General features: G+C 50.2%; 2 protein-coding genes across 2 annotated transcripts in view; both read left to right on the top strand.

Moving 5' to 3' along the window:
* LOC131482177 (ret finger protein-like 4A) overlaps positions 1–26,634 on the top strand; it is a 167,743-nt gene that overhangs the window by 34,409 nt on the left and 106,700 nt on the right. The window lies entirely within an intron of this gene.
* On the top strand, positions 144–5,634 carry ZNF550 (zinc finger protein 550). Its single transcript, XM_058674805.1, has 4 exons — positions 144–155; positions 454–580; positions 1,516–1,611; positions 4,640–5,634. The coding sequence occupies exons 1-4, from the start codon at positions 144–146 to the stop codon at positions 5,632–5,634; spliced, it is 1,230 nt and encodes a 409-aa protein (XP_058530788.1).

The following is a 26,634-nucleotide window of genomic DNA, read 5'->3' on the forward strand; positions in this document are numbered from 1 at the left end:
TGAGCGCTGAGCGGCAGCTCCCTAGCTGTTGCCGGCATTGGGTAGTGAGCCAGTAGATGAGTGCCTTCTCTCTCACTGTCTGTGCCTCAGATAAATAAATACACGCAATAAAAATGAAATAAGATGTTATCTTCATTACGGTCATGAAGCAGAAAGTGCCAGGGCGGGGATCCTTTGTTTCCTGTGAATCCCTCAGCCTGGGCAGCTTCCTACAGTTCTGACGGGCTGGGTACTGGGCCTGTCATCTCCAGTGGCCGCCCCTCGGGAGAATTTTCCCTCAGCTTTACATCCAGTGGTCAAATCTCCCTTTACCTTGGGCTCCGTGCTGAGCTCAGCCCTTATTAGGACTTGGTAATTCAGTCAGGAGTCTGCACTGTGGCTAGTGACCAAAGGACAGACTCTGGTCCAACCCAACAGCACAAACCAGTAGCACCACTTCTATTCCACTTCCAGGTGTTGGTGACCTTCAAGGATGTGGCCGTGACCTTCACCCAGGAGGAGTGGACACAGCTTGACCCATCCCAGAGGACTCTGTTCCGGGAAGTGATGCTGGAGACTTGTGGGCTCCTGGTCTCATTAGGTGATGATTTCTTCCTGGGGTGACTCCATCAACAAAGCAAGGTTTTAGAATGAAATATGTAAGGCGGCACGTGGTACATACTGTATGTACTATATTTACTAGTGACCTTTCAGAAGGTGGTCGTCACTTTGTAGAGGACAGCTGAGTTGAGTTGCAGAAAGAAATGAAGAGAATTTAGGAATAAATAGCCAGTGAGCCATAAACCATCACAGGTACTTTACAGAAAGCAGCAACCTAAAGGGTAGGCGTTAGCTTGGTGGGACGGGGGCGTGGCTTTCAGAAGGAGGAAACAGCATGTGAGAACGCCCTCAAGGACCAGGGAGCTCAGTTGCTGGCAAAGGATGTCTGATTGACCATTTCCCCAGCTCTGCCCCTGAGCCTAGAGCCAGGCATGCCGGACCCCGCAGTGAGCCCAGGATCTATTCAGATGTGTTTCAGTAGTGTCAGACAAATATCTTCCAACCACTGACCCCCTTCCCAAATGCTCCCAGTAGCCAGTGTAAAGCCAGAAACCAGGAACCCAATTCCTAACCTTCATCTGCTTCTCCCAGTGTATAGATTAGCAGGAAGCTGGAACCGGAAGTAGAGTCAGGACTTGAACACGGGCCGTCTGACCAGGGGTGCAGATATCCCGAGTGGTGTCTGAACTACAACGCCAAGCAACCTGCCCCTTGTGAGGCTGTGGTCGCTTTCAATTAGAGTCCCATGCTATAGCTTCACTTAACCCTGCTTCCTAACGACCCACAGGGTGGGGTCAGGCTTCACGCATTTTGGGAGCTCACCATTCAGTCTGCAGCAATGCCTTGGTTTTCAGGTCTCAAGAACATTGTGCTTATGTAGGGAGCAGCTTCCTCCTGGGCTCTGCTCTAGGATGAAGTCCTGAGTGGGTGGAGAGGTTTCATTCTTCTCTCATCCCTGTCCTGTATCTTTTATAGGGCATCAGGTTCCCAGACTGGAGTTGGTCCATCTGTTGGAGCATGGGCAGGAGCCCTGGACACTGAAGAGAGGCCTGTCACCTAGCACCTGTGCAGGTGGGCAACCAAGAGCTGGTTAGGAGGAGTGATTTCAGCCTCCAGACTGATGGGCCTGCTGTGTCTGAACTGCCTTGTGAAACTCATGGTTGTGGTCTGCTGGAGATGTGTCTGTCAGGCAGTGACCTCTGATGACAGGTATGCAGGGACACGGGCGCCTTCTGTCAGCGGGCAGCTTGAAGGTTGCTGTGGTGTACGCCAGCTGGTAGAAAGGGGAGCAGCAGAGTAAGGGCAGACATCATGCAATTGCACACGTGGGTCACTTTCACATGTTCTTGACAAGAGTTAGGCATTTGGCCACACCTGGGTGCTCAGGACTTGAAATGTTCAATTTGACTGTTTGCTCAAGAACTGTAGTGTATTCAAATCAGAGCAGTAGTTGGCTGTGTCATCAATGGAAATGTGCGTAATCAGGTTATGTGTGGCGTTGCTTAGTGTGGTGTTGGCCCAAACTGTCAAGACACGTTGGCTCCTGGTGTTTTCCATGTGATAGTATTAATTGTAGTGGATCAAAACAAATGCCTGTTTTTGTGGCCTCGGAGAAGACACCATGCATGCCCTGAAGTTAAGGTGCCACATTGTGTGGTATCATTGCCACCTTCATTCAGTTACTCATTCTCCTATTTCTCTTCCCCCTGCCTTGCTCTTGAAAGGAACAGTTACATTTGGCCTTGTTTGTCCCACATCTGTGCCACTGAGTATAGTTGGAGCCATTATTTAATTTTTAAAAATATTTATTATTTTTATTGGAAAGACTTATTTACATAGAGAAGTATTTACGTAAAGATCTTCCATCCACCAGTTCACTCCCCGAGTGGCCACAACACTCAAAGCTGAGCTGATCAAAAGTCAGAAGCTTCTTCCTGGTCTCCCACATGGGTGCAGGGTCCCAAGGCTTTGGGCTGTCCTCTACTGCTTTCTCAGGCCACGAGCAGCGAGCTGGATGGGAAGTGGAGGAGCCTGTACACGAATTGGTGCCTATATGGGATGCCGGCACTTGCAAGGCGAGGATTTTAGCCACTGAGTCATGCTGGGCCCTGGAGCCGTTACTGTTGAATTGGTATCACCAGTGAGGCCTGGTCTCTTCCCTGCTGTAATGCCTCCAGGCTTCCTGGCCAGGCCTGTCCCTAACCCTGGATTCTAAAAGCCTTCCAGCTCCTCAATTCCACATCCTCAGTATGGTGCCTCAAAGGCGTCTTGAACTCTTCATGACTAAGAAGATTTCTCATTTGTTTGAAAGACAGAGAGTAGTATATTTCCCATCCACTGGTTCACTGCCCGAATGGCCACAGCAGCTAGGGCTGGGCCGTGCCAAAGCCAGGAACCTGGAACTCCATCCAGGGTCCTTCGTGTGTGTGAGCTTCGATCTGCTGCTTGAGGTGTGCAGTAGCAGGCAGGAGGCGCCAGGACTCAGCCTGGGGTGGGGACAGGCCTCCGAGGTAGCAGTTTAGCCACTGTACCCATTCCTGGCCCTCAGATTGTTCTTGCTAATTCAGCCTAACCGCCCAGTGGAACAGCTGTTAATGATGGTCCACAATTTAATGAACACTTACCAAGAACTGAATCCTTTGTAGACATTTTGTCATCTTACCTTCATTATAGAATGAGCAATTTGCGTCTTCTGGTCTCTTAGGTGAGGACGTGGAGGTGTAGTGGAAAGTCATCCTCCAAAAGCTGGCTGACAGACGCAGGGTTTTCACCGAGTCATTGTGTGTTCAGTGCTGTTGCCCTTGACCTCCGCGCTTCTTCCCGTGGCTGCAGCAGAAATCTTACCACACTCGATCTTGTGTATTGTGTGTTCCGTTGTATCTCTTGACTCTCTTCTCCTAACTTTAATCACTCCATCATGTTTAATTCTCTGAGCATCTAGTCTAATTTTTTTTTTTAGATTTATTTATTTTGGGCCTGGCGTGGTAGCTAGTGGCTAAAGTCCTCTCTTTGGATGTGCCGGAATCTCATATGGGCACCAGTTTGTCTTCTCAGTGGCCCTGCTTCCCATCCAGCTCCCTCTCTGTGGCCTGGGAAAGCAGTCAAGGATGGCCCACACCTTTGGGACCCTGAACCCGTGTGGGAGACCCAAAAGAAGTTTCAGGTTCCTGGCTTCAGGTCAGTTCAGCTTCGCCATTGTGACCACTTAGGGAGTGAATCAGTGGACAGAAGATTTTCCTCTCTGTCTCTTCTCTCTGTAACTTTTCAATAAAAATAAATTGATTCTTTTAAAAAAAAAAGCATTTGTTTATTTTTCTTGGAAAGGTAGGCTTTGCATAAAGATAAGGAGAGATCTTCTATCTGCTGATTCACTCCGCAAATGGATGCAATGGCCAGAGCTGAGCTGATCCAAAACTGGGAGCCAGGAGTTTCTTCCGGCTCTCCCATGTGGGTGCAGGGATTGAAGGAGCTGGGCTGTCCTCCACTGCTTTCCCAGGCCATAAGCAGGATCAGAAGTGGAGCATCCAGGACACAAACCAGCACCCACATGGGATGCTGGTTTCACAGAGTGGAGGATTAGCCAGCTGTGCCACTGTTCCAGCCCCATCCCTTTGTACTTTTAAGCCGAGACATTTCCCGTGGTGAGTCTCGTGTGCAGTCCCTCAGTTACAACTCAGTCAGCATTTCCCTGATCTAGCAACTACTGCTTTCTCCCTGAGGGCCCAACTCATGGGCCATTCCCTTTAAGCATTCCGTGCCCTGTTTCTCTGTCCAGTCTGGCTAGGAGTGAGTTCCTGTACTCTCATGGCACTAGGGGACAGCAGATGTTTTGAGCTGATGCTTTCTGGAGAGTGTCATCATTTTATCCATCCTGCATTCTACATGGTGACAAGGTCTCTCCAGCCCTCCAGATTGTCCTCTTCATGGTGTCATGTTACAAGGAGTAGAAAAAGTGAGTGAAAGCCTGGGTTGTAGGCATGCGGAAATGGAGTAGACACCAGAGCTACTATTTTCACCTTCATTTTCTGCCATAAATGTCTTGTTTGTTCGGTGTTACACCATTGAAGGTCCCCTGCTTTGTGTATTGGACTCTCTCTAGGTGAGGCGCAACATCAGCCCGGAAAACCAAGCACCTTTCTTCCTGCGTCATCTGAGGGAGGCCTAAGCCGGGGGTCCTCAAGGGACTCCAGGCTGGGGCAGTCTAGGGAACAGGACGGTCCGCAGGACCTGCAGGAAGGTCAAGTGAAGGCAGGCACACGCTCTCGTACGGAGACCTGTCCTGGAAAAGCAAGTCTTGAAGAAGACGGCTTGAGGGCAGTGGATCATCTGCCCCCCAGAGTGCTACCAGAGCGAGCCTTTCCTCAGGCTCTCCCTGAACGTGGTTCTCAGGAACCAGAGAATGACATCCTGAGCCGTGCAGGAATGCATCCCTACAAATGTAAGCAGTGTGGGAAAGGTTTTAGCAGGAAGTGGTACCTTGTTCGACATCAGCGAGTTCACACTGGCATGAAGCCCTATGAGTGCAATGCATGTGGGAAAGCCTTCAGCCAGAGCTCCACCCTCACCCGCCACTACCTCATTCACACCGGGGAGAAGCCGTACCAGTGTGCTGAGTGCGGGAAGGCCTTCAAACGCAGGTCCTATCTTGTACAGCACCGTCCAGTTCACACCGGGGAGAAGGCTTATGAGTGCACTCAGTGTCGAAAGGCCTTCACTCACCGCTCGACTTTCATCCGCCATAACAGGACCCACTCTGGAGAAAGGCCCTTTGAGTGCAAGGAATGTGAAAAAGCTTTTAGCAACAGAGCACACTTAATCCAACACTACATCATCCACACTGGCGAGAAGCCCTATGATTGTGTGGAATGTGGGAAAGCCTTCCGGTGCAGCTCCGAGCTGCTGCAGCACCAGCGGATTCACACTGGGGAGAAGCCCTATGAGTGCGGCCAGTGTGGGAAAGCCTTTCATCGGAGCACGTACCTCATTCAGCACTCCGTTATCCACACTGGGGAGATGCCGTACAAGTGCATCGAGTGTGGCAAGGCCTTCAAGCGCAGGGCTCACGTCCTGCAGCACCAGCGGGTCCATACCTGAGAGAAGTTCTGTCGGTGCAGCGAGTCTGGAAAGGCCTCACGTTGCCCCACGCCTGTCACGGTGAAAACCTGTGCTCGAGGAAAAAATGCTTTGAGAGAAAAACACATGCTGAGTTACATTGGAGGCAAATCCCACGAATGCAGTGAGATCTAACCTCGTTCCTGGAAGTCAGGCGGGGTGTCTCACGGCAATTCCACACCTGTCGCCTTTGGAGAACTCCCCCTGGGGAAGGGTCCGGACCAGAACTACCAAGGACAGCTGCTTGTGGAAAGAAAAATGTTACTGTGTGAGAATTTATAGGGAAACATATTGTCATTGTGTGGAGACAACTTCGCAAAGATTCGCCTCATGGGAAGGACTGTGCTGGAGCTTGATCCACTTTCGCGTTGCATTTGCTGGTAACCTCAAAGCCTGTTGCTGGTCTTCGTACTGAAAGTCATCTCAGCAATATTTTTTTAAAAATCAGGTGGAAATAGGTTAGACCAAAAAAAAATCAGTGTGCTTACAGATTCTTTCAGATTTCTTTGCCAAGCCTAGTATAGCTTATTGGCAGTTTTATTATCTTTTTTTTTTTTTTTTTTTTTTTTGCTAGCGGAATGTAGGAGGTATAGAAGGCTTCAGCTGTGTGTGTGTGTGTGTGTGTGTTTTAAATAAATGCTCTAGTTGTCCTGTGTCAGGAGCATTGGCCAATGGGGCTGCCCCTCATTTGTTGAAAAGGTTCTTCGATGCAAGCATCTGTTACGTATCAGGAGAATGATTCTTGGGAAGAAATATAAAAGTTTGTATCATGAGATACTTGAACTTTCGGGACTTCTGCGCATCTTGTCACTTTTGAGTCTAAGGGAAGAATTGACATATAGAGTGCCATGTTAGAATTTGCCCCACTGAAAACTGCAAAGCTTTACTTTTTTTTGTTTTGTTTTTAAAAATTTATTTCTTATTATTGGAAAGTCAGATGTACAGAGAGAAGCAGAGATGGAGAAAGATCCTCCATCTGCTGGCTTAATCCCCAAGTGGACACAATGACTGGAGCTGAACCGATCCAAAATCAGGAGCCAGGAGCCTCCTCCAGGTTTCCCACATGGGTGCAGGGTCCCAAGGCCTTGGGCCGTCCTCTGCTGCTTCCCAGGCCACAAGCAGGGAGCTGGATGGGAAGCAGGGCTGCCAGGATATGAACCAGCGCCCATATGGGAGCACGGTGGATGCAAGGAGAGAATTTAGCCTCTAGGCTATCGTACTGGTCCTGATATATGGTATCTTAAAAAAGAGATTTATTTTTATTGCAAAGTCAGATATACAGAGGAGGAGAGAGAGAGGAAGATCTTCCATCTGATGGTTCACTCCCCAAGTGATGGCAAAGGCTGGTGCTGTGCTGATCCGATGCCACGAACCAGGAGCTTCCTCCAGGTCTCCCACGTGGGTGCAGGGTCCCAAAGCCTTGGGCCGTCCTCAACTGCTTTCCTAGGCCACAAGCAGGGACCTGGATGGGAAGTGGAGCTGCCGGGATTAGAACCGGCGACCATATGGGATTCTGGGGCGCGTAAGGTGAGTACCTTAACCACTGCGCCACCATGCCGGACCCAATATATGATATCTTAATCTTAGATACCTTAATATTTTGCCCTCTTGTAAATATAAATGATCATGCTGATTCAGCCGGATAAGAGCTGGAATCCTGGAAATTCTTCATCCTCTGTCCAGAGCATCTTACTGGAAACCCTGAGGCCACAGACATGCCACTGGCCTTCCTTGAGTCCTTGGTGGTGTGTGCACTGTAATCCCTCCGACGGGCAGCTCTTGGATGGAAATGTATCTTTACGTCTGGGAAAGAGGGCTTTCCCTCAGCCACCCTGCCTCCTGAGTGACTTTCAGGCGTAGAGCTTTGCCCCAGTTTCTTAAGGTGGATAGAATTCAGGTTATCAAAGTTTGCTGGCTTCTACGGTTTGCTCTGCTGGATCTCATATCTCTTTACAAAAAAACTTAATTCCCATGAACATGATTCTTTCGTGGAATAACAAAAGCGAAATAATGTCAGTGCAGGTACACTGTTCCTGGTTGGCTTCAGGTGAGTTCGTTGTCTTGCTGTCTGTTCTCGTGTTCTCTGTTGATGCTCTGCTCCAGTAGTGTTACATTCCTGGGCTTCGTGAGTCCGGCTCTCATGTTCTTTGTCCTGGTATTCTTCTGGACTCACACACAGCAGGTAGTCAGTTTCTCTCTGGTATGTTGCTTTTTGCACTCAGTACTTTTTTGTTTTGTTTTGGATTTATATTTAGTATACCCCTCACTGGAGAGGCCTTTTCATTTTATCCTATGTAGAAGTACCCACCCAAACTCTGATATCCTCACTTTTTATTTTTAAAGATTTATTTTATTGGAAAGGCGGATATACAGAAAGGAGGAGAGACAGAGAGGAAGATCTTCCATCCAATGGTTCACTCCCCAAGTGAGCGCAGTGACTGGAGCTGAGTCAATCTGAAACCAGGAGCCAGGAGCTCTTCCGGATCTCCCACTTGGGTGCAGGATCCCAAGGCTTTGGGCCATCCTTGACTGCTTTCCCAGGCCACAGGCAGGGAGCTGGATGGGAAGCGGGGCCGCCGGGGTTAGACCCAGCTCCCATATGGGATCCTGGTGTGTGCAAGGCAAGGACTTTAACCACTACGCTATCATGCCAGGCCCTGTTTCTTGTTTTTGAACTCAAATCTTGCTCATTTGGGGGGAGTGTGGAGGGAGGAGCAAGGAGGAAAACTGACAGCGACTCACTGTAGGTGCAGGTGTTCGGTGCAATGGTAAGGTGCCTCTCTGAGTCCTTCATCCCGTAGTAGAGAGCCTGTGTTCAGATGCTTGCTGTACTTTCAGTTCTGCTTGCTGCTGTTACACACCCCGAGAGGCAGCGGGTGATGGCTCAAGGGCATCCCAGTGCAGCTCCTGGCTGTGGGCATTGTGGGCATTTGGGGAGGAAACAGGATAGAGGAGACGCTCCCTCTTTGTCTCCTTTTTGTCTCCGTTGCTCTTCAAATATATATAAGTTAAACTTTAACAACAATTTTTCTAATAAATTTATTTTTGCTGTTTATACAGGTAAGGATGCATGTCCATGTGGACCACTGATTAGGGTGTAGAGGGTCAAGGACTGGGGGAAAGTGGATGAGACAACTGTTTCCCATCTCTCTCTCTCTCTCTTTTTTCTGTATATTGGGAAAATGGAGAGAGAAGAGGAGAGGAGCAGCCCAACTGCATCACCACCCTGGGACTGGGGACGGCCACTGGGCATCATTCCAGCATATTCTGAGGGTACTGCTTAAGTGGTTTTCGTAGTTCTGAGATGCTGCTGATTTTTTTGTTTTGTTTTGTTTTTTTCTTTCCTTTTTTTTTCTTGAGTTATGCTGTTGATTTTTGTTGCTCCAAGGTCAAGGAAATCCTTCCAAGGTCCATTGGCTGACACAATCCACCTTAGAGTCTCCACTCTCCCAGATATTTGCTGTCAAAGCTTGGCAGCGAGAACTGTCCAGTTTGTTCTGCCCTCCAGGGTAGCAGATGTCCTCTGCAGGCCCAGTGAACTGCTTGTCAGTACCCCCGTGTGCACCTGGACGTGCTGCCTGCTGCACAGGCTCCAACAACAAAGGAGGCATAGTTCTGACACATTCACTTCAGCCAGACCACAGATCCTGTAATTTTCCGCTTAGATGGAGTTTTGACTCTAGCGATCCAGACCCTGTCTGCTGGTGTGCCCACGTCTGCCTCCAACATATCTTACAAAACAGAAGGTAACTGTTGGCACACTGGTATAGTTAACATAGATTTGGCATTAACCAGGCCCAGAATGCCTGCCAGCTGTTAGCTGCTTTTCTGCCAGCAGTGTAACACTTGCCTAGGTGCAGTCAGTCTAGGCAGCTGCCTGCAGCGGGGTGTAGACCGCACTGTCCTAGCTGGCTGTAGACCGCACTGTCCTAGCTGGCTGTAGGCAGCTGCTCGCAGCTGGGTGTAGACCGCACCGTCCTAGCTGGCTGTAGGAACCCTCGGAGTGATGCAGACTCCGTTCAGTGTGACAGATTCTGCAGGGGAACTTACGGCTAGAGTTGCCTGCTCAAGGTCACGTGGTTTTAAATAGCACAAGGTCTAAATCTACTGTGTTGACTGCCAGAGTCTTGGTTCCTTTTTGAGCTTTAAAAAATGCATTTCTGTTTTCAAAAGGCAGAGCAACAGAGAGGGAGAGACAGAGATCTTCTATGATGTGTTTATTTGCCCAAGTGGTGGAAATAGGCAAGGCTGGGCTGAACTGAAGCCATGGGCCAGGAAACTCCTCAGGATCCCTCCTGTGGGTGATGGGTCAAGTCCTTGGGCATCATCTGATGCCCTGCCAAGCACATGAGAACTTGTAGTGGAAATGGAGTAGTCGGGAGTTCCAGTACCATAGAACAGAATGTCACCCTCCAGCGTGTGGCTTAACCCTGAGTCACAGTGACCCTGAGCCTTTGCTGCTCTACTCAGTGGGCAATGACACCCCCAGGGACCTCTGCAGGGTGAAAGTGGGAGGGAGTGAGCCTAAGGAGGAGGCAGAGGGAGACTGATGGGCAGGAACAAGGATTACTTCCTGTATAAGGAGGCCTAAGTAAGCCTTGTGGCTGGAAGGCGCACACCGGCTGTGACATTCTTAGAGAGCTAACACTTCCTGGTCATGTGTTGGCTGCTCACCAACCACAGTCTTGCCTAGAACACATTGTAACGCAGTGATGCTGCCTGTACTGTGAGATGTTGTCCTCGCCTACCTGAAGCCCCTTGTCCATAAGGTGTCCACGCCTCAGGTACTTGGAATGGTAGGACACAGACAAGAGGCTGGTGGTTCGTTCCGGAGCCTCTGTCTCTTTTCTGTGAATTTGCCCTTGAAATAAAAATAAATAAATCTTTTATACACACCTGTGCATACAAGGAGTCTTTCCAAAGCTCATAGAACTCAAGAACTTCCCACATCAGTGCACACATCAGAACATTGTCCAGTGTGGATTCTCTGCTGGTACCCACCCAGGGGTGGTCTATGGAGGAATGATTCCCCACAAACATTACATACATAAGGCTTCTCTCCATTCTAGGCTCTCTGATGTTTTCCATGTGAATATTTGGAGTTCAGAGACTTTTTGCATTCTCTGTGTTCATAAGCTTTTTCTCAAGGAATACTCTCAGTGGAGTTCGTTATTTGCCGTGCCGTTACTCATTCTTAAAGGTCTCCGCACTGCCAGGAGGCTCCTTTCGACTGTGGGTAGTCTGGGTGTGAAGGTTTACGCGGGCCAGAAACTGTTCTCGCGTGTGGAAGGGATTTCTGAGATGGGGGCCTCCCTTCTGTCAGGTCACCTCTGGTTGGAGCCGTGTGCGAGTTGCCTCTCACTTGCACAAGCACATGGTCGCTGGCGAGAGAGCATTCCTGGGGCCTTCTGCCACTGAGGCTTTGGACAAGGTTGGGTCGCCTGAGCTTCTCCATGGCAACCACCCTGACTCATGAAAAATGTAGGTGAAGTACACATAGACTTTAGAGAACAGCTTGTTACAAGTTGCCTGTGTGACAGACAAGGAGGAATCTGAGTTGACACTGAGCAGTGGTCCACCTGCGGTGCTGCATGCCACAGGGTGCCCCTTCCGATCTCGCCCCTTCCGCTCCAGCTCCTGCTAACAAGCCTGGAAAAGCAGCAGAGGGCCCGAGTCCTGGGCCACCACCACCCAGAGGGAGCGACGTGGGCTGCTGCCTCCGGCCCAGCCCAGCCCTGGCATGCAGCAGTCCCCTGCTCCCTCTATCTGTGCCTTTCAAGCAATTTTTAAAAAGATTATTTGGAAGGCAGAGTTGGAAGAGACAATCTTCCATCCACTGGTTCCATCCACTCCCCAAAGGGCTGCAATGGGATGATCCAAAGCCGAGAGCCAGGAGGCGTCCCCAGGTCTGCCGTGTGGGTGCAGGGTCTCAAGGCATTGGGCCATCCTCTGCTGCTTTCCCAGGCCACAGGCAGGGAGCTGGGTGGGAACTGGAGCAGCCGGGACTCAAACCGGTGCCCACATAGGAGGCCAGTGCTGCAGGTGGAAAACTAGCATGCTACATACACCACAGTGCTGAACCCCAAAAGGAATCTTTCAAGAAAACAAAATGTCTGCATCTGGCAAATGTAGCACCCAGCGTGAGGAAATCAGAGGAGGAGGCAAGGCCCCATGGTCCAGCTCCAGAAAGCAGAGTGACCCCAAGAAAACAGGAAACAGTGGAGCTCAGCACAGCTCAGTGTGTTGGGAGGGACCTTATCCAGGGCAGTCGTAAGTGCATCATACCGTGAGATAGGCACCTCTGAGCTTCAAGGAGCCTCTGCTCCTCCTGGGAGGGGTACAAAGCCACATCCTTAAAGGTGACATAACCCTGTCACGATAGAAGGTCTTCCATCCACTGGCTTAACTCCCCAAATGGCTTCAATGGCCAGAGCTGAACCCATTCAAAAGCAGGAGCCAGGAGCTTCTTCCATGCCAGTACAGGGTCTTGGGCCATTCTCGGCTGTTTTCCCAGGCCACAGGCAGGGAGCTGGATGGTAAGTGAGGCAGCTGGGACATGAACTGTCACCCATATGGGATGTCTGTGCCACAGGCAAAGGATTGACATACTAAGCCACCATGCTGGCCCTCAGTAATGCATTTATTATAACCAATGACCCCACATGAAGAAGTCCCCCCCAGTTTGCAGTTTTTGTGGTAGTCTGCTACTGCTCTTGTGCACTCGATGTCAGGGTTTTGACAGGTACATGACGGTGCCAGTCTACCACTATGCTGTTGTGTGATGATCTTACTCCCTAAAAATCCTCCGTGCTCATCCCATTCAACTCTCTGCTCTATCCACTGTAACCACTGACCCTTTCACTGTCTCCACCATTTTAACCTTTCCACAAAGTGACATGGTTAGAATTATAGAGGAGTTCAAAAAGCTCATGGAAAAATGGAATTAAGAGTTTATTTTGGTACAAAAAAACGTACGAAGTCCACCCACTACCTTTGCCTCCTATGCACTTACCTTGACCTTGTAAAGATACCCACACATCTCATTGGAGTTTCATCTCTGGCTCTTCATGACTTGGCCTTACGATTATGTGGTAAATATATCTAAGGTGACTTTTAAAAAAAGATTTATTTTATTTTTATTGCAAAGTCAGGTATACAGAGAGGAGGAGAGACAGAGAAGAACATCTTCTGTCTGCTGATTCACTCCCCAAGCGACCACAACAGATGGTGCTGTGCCAATCTGAAGCCAGGAGCCAGGAACTTCCTCCAGGTCTCCCACATGGGTGCAGGGTCCCAAGGCTTTGGGCTGTCCTCAACTGCTTTCCCAGGCCACAGGCAGGGAGCTGGATGGGAAGTGGGGCTGCCGGGATTAGAATTGGCACCCATATGGGATCCCGGGGCTTTCAAGGTGAGGACTTTAGCCGCTAGGCCACTGCGTCGGGCCCTCTCAGGTGATTATCATTACTTTAGGCAAGTATCTACTGCTGTTTTATATGGTATCTGTCTATTGAAGTGTACAAGAAAGCTTCAAGAACTTTGGCAAATTAGGTACACAATTGCTTCCCTTCCTCGGGCATTGTATGAGTGTTTTCAATTTCCCATGCTATTACCAGGTAGTATTGTCTATTGTCTCAATTTTTAATTCTATGGGCATATCACTGTGGTTTTAGCATGTACTTTTAAATTAAAAAAAATGTTTATTCTCTTTAGTTTTAAAGGCAAAATAGGAGAGGAAAAGGTGAAGTGAGGGGAGAAAGATTTTGCATCCACTAGTTCACTCTGCAGGTGTTTGCAAAAGCCAGGGCTGAACCAAGCCAGAGCCAGTAGCTGGAACTCATCTATAGACCCCCGGGGCCCAAGTTCTTGAGCCATCATCTGCAGCATTCCAGAATGCATTAGGACAAAGTTATATCAGAAAGCTTGGGGCTAAGATGTGAACCAGTGTGCCTACGCAGGACATGAACAATCCCCAGCGGGGTTTAACTTGTCGGCACCACACTCATCCCAGTATGTATTGTGTCTTGTGAATAACTGTGTGGGATCAGCGTTGTGGCACAGCAAGCTAAGCCATCGCCTGGCATCTGATATGGCACTGGTTCAGCTGGAGTCCTGGTTGCTCCGTTTCTAATCCAGCTACCTGCTAATGCACCTTGGAAAGCGCCTGGGCCCATGTACCCCTGTGGGAGACCTGGAGGAGGCTCCTGGCTCCCAGCTTTCGGCTTCAGATTGGCCAGCTGGGGAGTGAAACAGCAGATAAAAGGTCTGTCTTTCCTCTCTGTAAATATTCCTTTCAAATAAATACACATCTTTGAAAAAATTTTTAAATTAAAAAAAAAATCATGGATGGTGCTCCTTGCTCAACCCAGACAAATGATTCCATTTCTGGTTTTACTCCTATTCCTCACAGCTGATTTTGCACGTAGGCTGTGTGTCAGGAGCTGTGGTCTCCAGGGCGCTTATTCCTGTTCAGAGCCAGGCGCTCAGAGCTCTCCCTGCTTCTGCCTGCCCACCTTCCCAGACAGCCTTGCTCAGCTGTTTCTGTTGTGCCGGATTTTCATATCCCCAGAAAATCATCGTCTGAAGTCGGTGCTAAGGCATAAAGGTGGTTTCTTCAGGTTAGCCTGGGTCTCCCAGCAGGGCTGGGCGGGGAGGGGCAGCTGTAGCCGAGGCTGCTGCAGGATAAACAGGGAGAACAGGAGGAGAGCGAGCCCCCAGGTTGAACAGCACAGGGTTCTTATACATTTTAGGCGATTAATTATACAGTCATGATTTAGCACGTTTCTACTGGTGGGTTTGAAGCAAGCAACTTTCAAAAAGTACAAATTGATGAGCTATAGGGCGGTGGATCTTATCAAACACCAGGTACCTCCTTCCTGCGGAGTGGTCTGCCTACGTGACCTGCCAGGTGTCCTGCCGGGTGTCACGTAGACTGTCAGGCCTGGAGTTCACACAGCCCCCAGCCAAGCCATTAAGGCAGAAAATATCTAGGTTCTTCACTTTCCTCTGCTCACCAACCATTCGGTGAGCGGGACCCGGTGTGCGCTGTGAGGCGGCATTCGGCGTGGGCAGTGCAGGCCAGGTGGTGGAGAGGCCCTGCAGGGAACCACAAACCTCGTGGTACCAAAGTCTGAAGCTGGCTTGGGCGGTGGGCAGTGCGGCCCCAGGTCCACAGAACGCAGCCGAGTGGCTTGAGGGAGTGGCTGCCCTCCCTGCTCAGTGGTGTCCACGCGGGCTGCGAGCCTTCCCGCACCTTCCACCGGGCTCTCCGGGCCGATGGAGCAGCAGCAGGGTCCCGCCGGCAAGGGGCGGCCAGCAGCGGCCAGCACGAGCCTCCAGCCGCGAAGGCCCCAAGAGCCCCAGTGCGGATCGACCCCTGCCCCTGGTGCTGCTGCTGCTGCTCGGACCGGCCAGCCTGGTGTGGAGCGAGGAAACTACGGTACCCGGGACGCCCGAGTCGTAGTGGCAGCCAATGAACGCTCAGAGTTGTTTCCGCGTTGCGGGCGGGACTTCCGTCCCGACTGCCTGGGTCTGTCAGTGTGGCTTCACCCGGCGGCGCTCGCCTGCGGAGTGTGGGTGTCGCGGCCGGAAGGTGCGTGGGGGCCCTCACGGCCCTGCCTGTCTCCCGCAGCGTCCCATGGCGGCGGCCGCACTGAGGGACCTGGCTCGGGTGAGTGCTGGGTCCTCGGGGCTCGCACCTGCTCACCTCGTGGCGCGGTGCCCACGCAGGTGCCTGGTGGCCGAGCTCCCTGCTTCCCACAGCCTGTGTGGGCGCAGGAGCAGGCGCGGAGGAGGGCGTGCTTGGCGGGGAGTGGGCACCCCTGGACTGGCCTGGCGAGGCTCTGGGGGCCATAGAGAAATGTGTGGCTTGGGCTTTTCAGTGTTTGTCCCAGCGCTGTATGCAGTTAGAACAGCTTGGATCCGGGCGGGCTAAGGGGCTTGGGTGCAAGGAGATGGAACCCTCGCGCGTGTCCACCCCGAGGAGGGAGACGCAGACCTGATGCGGGCCTTCCCAGCTCACTTAGTTCCAGGGCGGGCAGGGCTGCAGGCACGGGTCACCTGTTTCTCACCACCTTCTTGCAGATTCCCGTGGCGAGCAAGGGGCCAATGTTCTGTACTAAGGTGAGTGAGAGCTGTAACCGGCTAGGCTTTGTCTGCCATTCTGCGACTCCTTGGGCCTGGGGGACCCTGCAGAGATCCAAGTCGAGGATCATAAGTCCAAAACAGATGAAAGGTCCAACAATGGGGTGAATGGTACCCGCCTCTGGGTACAGCTTGATTCGCAGGTGGGATGGCAGGTCTTGATAGGAAAAGTAAGCTTGACGGGCAGAGCCGAGCCGCTTGCTTGGGCATCTGTGTGAATTTATGCCTGTCCCACATATAGTGGAGGGGTGAAGCAGCTGTCAGAATGCTGTGAGGAAGTGAGAAGTGTGTTGGAAATCTGGCTGTCCTAAGGTGATTTGGGGAGCACAGAAGAAATGGAAGAGCCTTCAGGAGAGGGTTTCTCCAAGTTTGTCCCAGAGACTTTTTTTTTAAAGATGTTTTTTATTTTTATTGGAGAGTCGATATACAGAGAGGAGGAGAGACAGACAGGAAGATCTTCTGTCTGTTGATTTACACCCCAAGTGCCCGCAATGGCTGGAGCTGAGCCAATTCAAAACCAGGAGCCAGGAGCTTCTTCTGGGGTGCAGGGTCCCAAGGCTTTGGGCTGTCCTCAACTGCTTTCCCAGGCCACAACCACGGAACTGGATGGGCAGCGGGTCCACCGGGATTAGAATTGGCGCCCATATGGAATCCCGGCTCATGCAAGGCAAGGACATTAGCTGCTAGACTACCGCACCGGGCCTTGTCTCAAAGACTTTTTCACACAGATGCCCACAACACTAGCACCTGCTCATGGTCATCACTGGGAAACCTTGCTAAGATGGTGGGTTTGATGACTTACTACTAGGATTAAAGCATTTGGGTAACTTTTATTTATTTTGTTTTTAAAGATTTATTCATTTTATTACAGCCAGATATACAGAGAGAGGAGAGACAGAGAGGAAGATCCCCCGTCCGATGATTCACTCCCCAACTGAGCTGCAACGGGCCGATGCGCGCCGATCCGAAGCCGGGAACCTGGAACCTCTTCCGGGTCTCCCACGCGGGTGCAGGGTCCCAATGCATTGGGCCATCCTCAACTGTTTTCCCAGGCCACAAGCAGGGAGCTGGATGGGAAGTGGAGCTGCCGGGACCAGAACTGGCGCCCATATGGGATCCCAGGGCGTTCAAGGCGAGGACTTTAGCCGCTAGGCCACACCGCCGGGCCCTTGGGTGACTTTTATGTTGATGATAGGTGGAAATAGTAACTGGGACATCCTGGGTCACATGATGTACCAGTCAAAGGGAGAATGCACACACACAGTCATTGGAGCAAGCCGACACGGGGGTTGCTGCCAGCTCCTAATCCCCAGGCTCTGGACTCGCTGTGGTCTAGGAGTGACCCTGTGTACGTCCGGGGACTCAGGCTAGAGGGTTAGCTCAGCAGCACCTGTGGTCACACTTGAGAGAGTCATCTTTCAGAGACTAAGAGCTGAGCAACAGATGGACAAAGGGAGCCTGTGACCACACAGGTGGCTCTTGGTGACCAGGACGAAGGGCTGATGAGACGGGACTTCCTGAGCAGGATTCAAAGAGCCCCCAGAACTATGTGGTGTTGGATCCTGCCTAGTTTCCAAGCACTGTCTGGATGTGCTGGACTCAGTGTTGTTGGGAGGCCACAAGAACGCCGGTGGGATGGAGCACCGGCGTGGAGGGGACAGTAGGAGTGAGTCCAGAAAGCAGGGGGCATGCAGAAAGGAAGTGGGACAGACACATGGAGGCAAGCCCCTGTTTAATTGTGTCCAGGAGATGTGGCCTAGGGAATCTCAGTTCCGTATGCCGGGCCGGAGCTGGGTGATGGCTCTTGGCGCAGCTGCCTGTTGGCGCTGTGGGCAGCCAGGGTGACCCTTGACTATGGCTGCTGTCTTCTCTGAGGGGCAAGATGGGGAAGGGACTCAACATGGGCAGACTGTGCGAGTGGAGGAACCTCGGATCCTGGCAGAGCAGTTGCTCACTGAATGCCCTGTCTCCATCCTGCCAGGGCTGCGTGACCTTTGAAGACGTGGCCATTTTCTTCTCGCAGGAGGAGTGGGAGCTCCTGGGCGAGGCGCAGAGGCTCCTGTACCTGAATGTGATGCTGGAGAACTTTGTGCTTTTAGCCTCGCTGGGTAAGGCCCTCACACCTGCCCCTGGTCTTGGTTTGTGTGCGTGTCTTCTCCCTGGGCAGCTCTGCCCTTTCCCTAGCCAGACCAGGGGTTCTATTAACTACCCTATCTTCTTGATTTGTTTTCTGTGGGTACCAGTGCACTGCAGTGAGCAACCATCTTCATTAGTAACCCTGACGTCTGTCCGAAGTGGTTGGAGGAAGACTGTAGCAGCAGGTGTTGTCACCAGCTGGCTGAATAGATGTAGCATAGCGGTCTCAGAAGAGGCCTGGCTCTGGTGTGTGGCACCTGGAGAAAGACATGGCACAGGATGCTGTTCAGGTTATACCAGGAGCCTTCAGTGTGTCCAACAGGGCTTTGGTGCGAGCGCTGCTAGCCATGCCTCTCCTCCTCTCCTGTTTCCTTCCCTCTTTCCTTCTCTCCCCCTCCTCCCCTCCCCTCCCCTCCGTGCCTTTACCCTCTCTTCTTTCTCGCTGTCTCTCTCTCTGTATTTAAAGATTGATTGACTGATTGATTTGTATGAGTTATGGAGATAAAGGGAGAGACAAAAAGAGATCTATCCACCTGTTCATTCCCCAAATGGTCACAGTGGCTGGAGCTGTTCTGAAAGCAGGAGTCAGGATCCAGGGCTTCTTCGGAGTCTCCCAGGTGGGTGCAAGGGCGAAGCACCTGGGCTATCGTCTGCTGCTTTTCCAGGCATCAGTGAAAAGCTGGGTAAGAAGCGGAGCTGCCAAGACCCTAACTGGTGCCCGTAAGGGGTGCTGCCACGACAGGCCGTGTCTTCACCTGCTGTGCCATAGTACTAGCCCTGCCAGCCCTTGTCTTTGTCTTTTGCTTCCACTAACAACGCATTCTTGGTGAATTTGATCCTTTGCCTGTGACTTGCGGCCCCTGGCTACCCCAGATGTTGTGATCTGCGTGAGTAAGTTGTCCCCTCAGAGGGCCCCTGTGCTGTCTTCTGCGACACTGACCTGCACTAGTGGATCAGGTGACATCATCATTAAGTAGTTTTGAACGCATCCTTCTCAGGAGGCATATGTCACCAGGAGCCCAGGTCCTCACGAAGAGTGTTGGCCATGGAATACATCGGGATCCTGCCTTTGCTCTTTGGGAAGCTGCAGGCTTGTGTGCTCCGTCTGGTGAGGCCGCTCCCACTGTGTGAGCTTAAGAGACCCTGTACTGCCATGTAGTCCCTTTTTCAGAATGCCTCCAGCATGCATTCTTCTTCCCTATGTGGGTGGTAGAACTTCTCTTTGCCCATTTTAGAGTGTACTCGCAAGGGGCAGGCTTTGTGTGCGGGAGGTGAAGTGGCCCCTTGGGTTGCTTGTATCCCGTATCTGGATGCTGGTTTGAGACCCAGCTCCTCTGTTCCAATCCAGCTTCTTGCTAATGCACCTGGGAAGGTAGCAGATAATGTCCCAAGTGGTTGGGCTCCTGCCTGCTCTGTGGGGGACCTGGGTGGAGTTCTGGGTCCCCTACTTCAGCCAGGCCCAGTCTCCACTGTTACAGGCATTTGGAGAATGAACCAGTAGAGGGAAGAGTCACCCTGTCTTGACTATCTCTATTTCTGTGTCTTTTACTTTGCCTTTCAAATAGAGGAGAATAAAAGTAGTAAGTAAATAAAGTATGCCCACAGGTATAGTTTAATTTAGAAAGATTCCTGAATACCGACGTGGTAGGAGCAAGTATTTATTATAGTGAGAGAATAATGTATCATCTACTTTTCTGAGAGAAGGTATTACACATGGAGCCATGTGGAGAAAACGCCCAGGAACCAGAAAGTGGCGGGGGATGCAGGGGAAATACCCGGATGGCCTTTGCGGGAGTTTGCGTGGGAAAGCACTGGAGGATGAACTCTCTGAAACTGAGTAATGTGATACATTCTGGGCTTAAGAGGAATTGGGCTGAGCTGTCTCATTTCAGGCCCCAGGATAATTGGTGGGGGAATATTTCCTAGCGGATATGGTATTCTGTCGCTTAAGTTATTTAATGTGACATCTGACCAGCATGCTCCTGGCCAATCACTTTGCTGTGCCTAAGAATTAACGAAAATTGGGCCCAATATGATGGCTCACTGGCTAAATTCTTGCCTTATACATGCTGGGATCCTGTATGGGAACTGGTTCATGTCCCAGCTGTTCCACTTCCCATCTAGCTCCCTGTTTGTGATCTGAGAAAGCAGTAGAGGACGGCCCAAAGCCTTGACCCTGTACCCGCATGGGAGACCCAGAAGAGACTCCTGGCTCCTGGTTTTGGGTCAACTCAGCTCCAGCCATTGTGGCCACTTGGGGAGTGAACCAGCAGATGGAAGATCTTTCTTTGTCTCTCCTGGCATCATTAAATGCCATTGACCGCAGAAATCATTGGCTACATGTCTGAGAGAAAAAGACGTGCCCTGTCACCTGGGTAACACAGAGAAGCATGGCATAGATGAGAGGCGAGCGAGAGCCAGGGAGGCGTTAGGCTCTACCCTTTCTTGGGATTTCTGTGGGCATGGCAGTGCAGAGTAAATAGCTCAGGATGGCTGGTGAGAAGAATTTCAGTGGTTTGTGGACAGTGCCGTGGCACGGTAGGTTAAGCCTCTGCCTGTAGTACATTCCAGCTGCTCTACTTCTGATCCAGCTTCCTGCTGATGTGCCTGGAAAAGCAGTGGAGGATGGCCCAAGTCCTTGGAGTCCTGTGCCGTGTGGGAGACCGGAAGAGGTTCCAGGTTTTCCTGGCTTCAGACCAGCCTCCTACTGCCCCGTGGCCATATGGGGCGTGAACCAGCTGATGGGAGATCTGTCTTTCCTTTTCCTTGTGTAAATCTTACCTTGCTTACCTTGCCCCGGAGGGTTAGGGGTAAAAGGTCACACTCTCCTGAGGGCTGTGAGCAGCAGGTGTATGGTCTGCAGTATGGACTCTGGATCGTACCCCTTTGGCCCAAAAGTGAGCAGTAGGAGTGAAGCTAGGACTCAGACTCGGTTATTTCAGGACAGAATGCAGGTACCCCGAGGCGCGTCTGTAACTGATGTGCCAACAGCCATCCCCCAAACCCTGTTTTTGTGATATGAAGGCATGAAACTGTACATAGAATTTGTCGGACATGACTAAAACTCCTACGTGGAGAGCGTTCTTTTCATCCGTCTTTCTCATGTTTCAGTTTGTTGGCATGGTCCTGAGGACGAAGAAACGCCCCCTGAGCAGCGTCTTTCTGAACAGGGAATATCACAGGTCAGGACTGCAAAGACAAGTCTCTCTACCCAGGGGGCTCAGCCCTGTGAAGTGTGTGTCACAATCCTGAAAGACATTTTGCATCTAGCCGATCTCCCTGGGCAGAACCCGAAAGCTGCTGCGAAATATGCACATTTTGACCAGGACCAGGAGTGTCTTCGTGTGGAGGGTTCATTGGAGAGAAGTGTGGACAGAGCTTCCCTTGTGAAGAGCTGCGTAGACCAGTTGTCAGAGACGCCTTCCCTTTACGGGAAGATAGGGAAGGACTTCTCTGCCAAGTGGGGCCTTCTTCACTCCCCAGCCGTTCCCAAAGATGAGAAGTCAAACAAAATCACTCATTGTGAGGAGGTCCTTCTCTGTGGAAAAAGCCGCTACAGGTCAGATGAGAGCAGGAAAGCTTCCAGCCACAGGCAGTCTGATGATCAGCACCCAAGAAACTGCTCTGGAAAACGCATTTATGAGTCAAGCAAGTGTGGAAATGCCTTCCGTGACAAATACTCTCTTGTTCCATTACAGAGAGTCCGCACTGGAGAAAGGCCTTATGAGTGCAGGGAATGTGGGAAATCCTTTAGCCAGAAAGCTACCCTTATCATACACCACAGAGTTCACTCTGGAGAAAAGTGCAACAGGTGTGAGAAGTCTTTTAGTCAAAGCTCCAACCTGATTGAGCACTGCAGAACTCACAGCGGAGAAAGGCCCAATGAGTGTGGGGACTGTGGAAAGGCCTTTGGGTGCAGAGCCCATCTAGTTCGGCACCAGAGGACTCACACATTAGAAAAGCCATATGCATGCGATGAATGTGGGAAGTTCTTCAGGCACAGCGTCAGTCTCGTGGAACACCAGAGACTTCACACTCCAGCAAGTCCTTATACCTGTGGCCAGTGTGGGAGGTCCTTTAGTCAGAAAGCCACTCTAGTTATACACCAGAGAGTTCACACTGGAGAAAGGTCTTACACATGCAGGGAATGTGGGAAATCCTTCAATCAAATCTCCAACCTAATTGAACACTACAGGATTCACACTGGAGAAAGGCCTTATGAATGTGGGGAATGTGAGAAATCCTTTAGTCAGAGAGCCACCCTCATGAGACACCAGAGGATTCACACTGGAGAAAGGCCTTATGAGTGCGTGGAATGTGGGAAAGCCTTTAGTCAGAGAGCCACCCTCATGAGACACCAGAGGATTCACACTGGAGAAAGGCCTTATGAGTGCGTGGAATGTGGGAAATTCTTCAGACAAAACTTCAGCCTTATTGAACACTGTAGAATTCACACTACAACAAAAATTTATGAGTGTGACCAGTGTGGAAAATCCTTTAGTCAGAGAGCCACCCTCATTAGGCACCAGAGGGTTCACACTGGAGAGAGACCTTATGAATGTGGGGAATGTGGGAAAGCCTTTGGCTACAAATCCAAACTTGATCGACACCAGAGGACTCACACAGGAGAAAAGCCTTATGAGTGTGGTGAATGTGGAAAAGTCTTTAGGCAGAGCTACAGCCTTGTTGAACACCAGAGGATTCACACCAGAGCAAGGCCTTTTGAGTGTGACCAGTGTGGGAAGTCCTTTAGCAGGAGAGGTACCTTCATACAACACCAGCGAGTTCACACTGGAGAAAGACCTTACAAGTGTGGCGAATGTGGGAAATCTTTCAGTCAAAGCACCAGCCTTACTCAGCACTGCAGAATTCACACTGGAGAAAGGCCCTATGAGTGTGACCAGTGTGGGAAGGCTTTCAGGCAGAGGTGTGTCCTCATTCAGCATCAGGTAGTTCACACTGGAGAAAAGCCCTACGAATGCAACAAGTGTGACAAATCTTTTAGCAAACGTTCTAGCTTTGTTCAACACCAAAAATGTCACGCCACAGGGAGGCCTGATGAAGGCAGGAAACGCGGAGAGTCCCACAACCCAAGACCTACTGTTACTTCACATCAGAAAGTCCGTCAAGGAGAAAGGCCTTAGAATGGCAGGAGATGTGTTCTTTGTTGACTGTTAGGCACTGAGTCAGCCACTGTGAGTCCCTGCACCTGAAATGAACCTCATGCTTCAAGGAGGCATCCCGAGTGGTGCGATTCCACGGGAGCTCCGGCGTCTGCACGTTCTAGGCCAGCTGGGACCCTTACCAGAGTTAAGTCATTCCCACATTCTCTTGTGTGGAAGCCGTCTCCCACCCATTGACGGCCACCGTGACGTCCTCTCCCCACTTCCTAGAGGAGCGCGTGAGTGGCCAGAGCCCATGGACTGATGTTGCTGTTTTTTCTTTATGCCACAGGCCTGTATTTTGGCTGAGAGCGCCTAGTATGAATTCAGGTAGAGAATGATGGAAATCTGGGGACCCACGTGACCCTTGTGGTTCATGTTTACAAACCCCAAACCATTGGTAATTTCTTACCTGACATTTTGTTATTTGTGGACGAGTAAAGGTCTTCTGGTTTTTTTCCCATCAGCTCTGCCCAGGGAGCTCTGATAGCAGGTCTGATGATCCATGGCTAAGTGGTTTGCATCCTGTTGTGTTGTGTTTGCATCCTACCTAATGTCTCTACTGAGGGAGCAGGGCAGGGTTTCGTGGTCCTACATATATATGTATATACATGTGTATATGTATATATATATATGTTTTGTTCTCAATATCTCCTTTTATATTAAGACTTTAGGCCACGCTGAAGAAGGGTTATTATGACTGTGTTCGGTATTGCTTGGAATAACCTGAATGTATTCGATTATTTACATACAATGCCCAGAGGTGTTGAGGGGAAGCTCTTCATCGGGCTCTATAAAGAGCCAGATGTCCTTAGAATGTGGAGTCAGACGTGTGCCATGACTGAGAGAAGGATAAGATGCAGAGAACAGAGACTTCGGGAGCTGGCACAAAGTCAAGGAATGTGCTTCTTGTAGAAATCCCCCGTAAATCCCAGTGGCTGTGGCCTGGAGCAGCCACACTACCTCCAAATTTATATTCGCCCTATAGTTGAGGTCACTGGCAGAAAATTTTCGTAAGGCTTTGTGAATTTTTGTCGTCTTTTGGCATATTCAAAGTCCAGATGCTATCTGGGCCAAAAGATGAGCTGCAGAGGGACCCCTGCAGGCGGCAGTTCACTGCCATTTGGTCCCATCAGGTATTGCCGTTGTCTGAGATCCAAATAGCCTCCACTGCGCCTCCCTGCTTCTTGCACTCATGAGCCAATCAGGGATTGCCTTTTCCCGAGTGGGACGAGGGAGATAATAGTGTGAAGGTGGACCAGACCTGGTTTCCACAAAGTGGAACAGCTAGAATTTTTTTTTTTTTTGAAGTTTTTTTTTTTTTTTTTTTTTTTTTTTTATTGGAAAGTCAGATATACAGAGAGGAGGAGAGACAGAGAGGAAGATCTTCCATCTTATGGTTCACTCCCCAAGCGGCTGCAACAGCTGGAGCTGAGCTAATCCGAAAGCAGGAGCCAGGAGCTCTTCTGGGTCTTCCATGTGGGTGCAGGGTCCCAATGCATTGGGCCGTCCTCAACTGCTTTCCCAGGCCACAAGCAGGGAGCTGGATGGGAAGTGGAGCTGCCGGGATTAGAACCGGCGCCCACATGGGATCCTGGGGCATTCAAGGCGAGGACTTTAACCACTATGCTGTCTTGCCGGGCCCATAGAATTTTTATTTTGAAAGCTAGAAAATTAGTTGTTAGGGGCCAGTGTTGTGGCACAGCTTGGCAAATCCCCAGTGGTGATGCCAAGATTTCATATGGAGTTCCAGTTTGAGTCCCGGCAGCTACATTTCCAGTCCAGTTTCCTCATGGCGTGCTTGGGAAAGCAGCAGATGGTGGCCCAACTGCTTGCACCTCTGCCAACCATACTGGATTCCCGTAAGCAGTTTCAGGCTGCTGTAAGGAGGGACCAGCAGATAGGAGATCTCTGAGTCTCTTCCTCGTTGTCATTCTGCCTTTTCAGTAGATAAATAATTAAAATTTTGATGATTATGTGTAAATACCTACATACATTTAAGTTAGGCAATTTGATAAGTTCTGTCATGCATATAAACTCATGAAATTGTCACAATCTTGGTGAACGTCTCCCTCAGGCCTCTGTTGTTGGTTTACATTGTTTAGAACTTTAGATGGATCAATTCATACATGTGTATGCTTCTTCTAATAAATCTTCATACTTGATAACTTTTTAGTGTATTGCTGTGAAGAGTTCTTGTTACTAAGCAGTGTTCTGTTGGCTGGATGTTGCAGCTCTGTGCTCCTGTGGCAGTGTGCAGTTGGTCGCCTCTGGCGTTGAGCTGCGGTGAGCTGGGCAGGCGTTTCTCCCTTTCATCAGGTGGCTCTTCAGACAGGTGTTTCGCGTTTGAAGGAGTGGCCAGCTTCTGTCTAAACTGGCCACTGGACTCCCTGCAGCCGTGTGGAAGTGTCCCTGTTCCTGCACGAACTCGCCCATACTTGGTAGAGTCGATGATTTGCAATGTCATTTCACTGTAGTTTTGTTTGCATTTCTCTAATGTTTCATCATACTGAGCATTTTTCACCTGTTTATTTGAACCTGTATAAGATTTGCGTAAAATGTCTATTACTGCTACTGAGACACTTTAAAATGGGCATTGGTCAGTTTTTCTGGTTTTGGTTTTTTTTGTTTGTTTGATTACTATTCTTTTTTGTTAAAAATTGATAAAGTCCTCACGTTGCACGATCCACAATCCCATATGGACACCAGTTCGTGCTCTGGCAGTTCTGCTTCCCATCCAGCTCCCTGCCTGTGGCCTGGGAAAGCAGCCGAGGATGGCCCAAAGCCTTGGGACCCTGCCACCCGTGTGGGAGACTGGGAGGAGGCTCCAGGCTCCTGGCTTCGGATCAGTGCAGCCCTGCCAGTTGTGGCCGCTTGGGGAGTGAATCAGTGGATGGAAGATCTTCCTCTCTGTCTCTCCTCCTCTGTGTATCTGACTTTCCAATAAAAAAAATAAATAAATATTTTAAAAAGTAGATAGGTTCAGCAAAGACATGTTGCAACTACTCTTCAGTCAGTTAAGTCACTTGCTACATAGAATAAATTGTCTTTGAATCCCAGAAGTTATTTTCTTTACCATTGTCCTTTCATAAAATGAATAAATCTTGGTTTTAGTGTTTGTCAGTAATCCTGATGTAACTGTTGCCAAGTTGCCGAATGATTTCAGTGAAGGTAAGATGGGAAGAGCTGTGTACATGGTGCATCAGCACACAGATTCAGGAGTCAGAGCAGACTCGAGCCCCTGTGTGTGTGTAAGAATCTGTCAGTGGCATCTGCTGGTGTGTAGCATGCTTGCCTTTTTAAAATAAGTTATTTGAGGGCTCGGCGGTGTGGCCTGGTGGCTAGGGTCCTCGCCTTGATCCCATATGGCCGCTGGTTCTGATCCTGGCAGCTCCACTTCGTCTCTGTCTCTCCTCTCAGTGTATCTGACTTTGTAATAAAAATAAAATAAATCTTTAAAAAAAAAGTAAGTTATTTGAAGTATAACTTCCACAATAAATCCTGTGTATACAATGGTTTTTGAAACATACTTAAACCCATCAAA

This window comes from Ochotona princeps, chromosome 16 (assembly GCF_030435755.1).
Source record: "Ochotona princeps isolate mOchPri1 chromosome 16, mOchPri1.hap1, whole genome shotgun sequence".
Lineage (NCBI taxonomy): Eukaryota > Metazoa > Chordata > Mammalia > Lagomorpha > Ochotonidae > Ochotona > Ochotona princeps.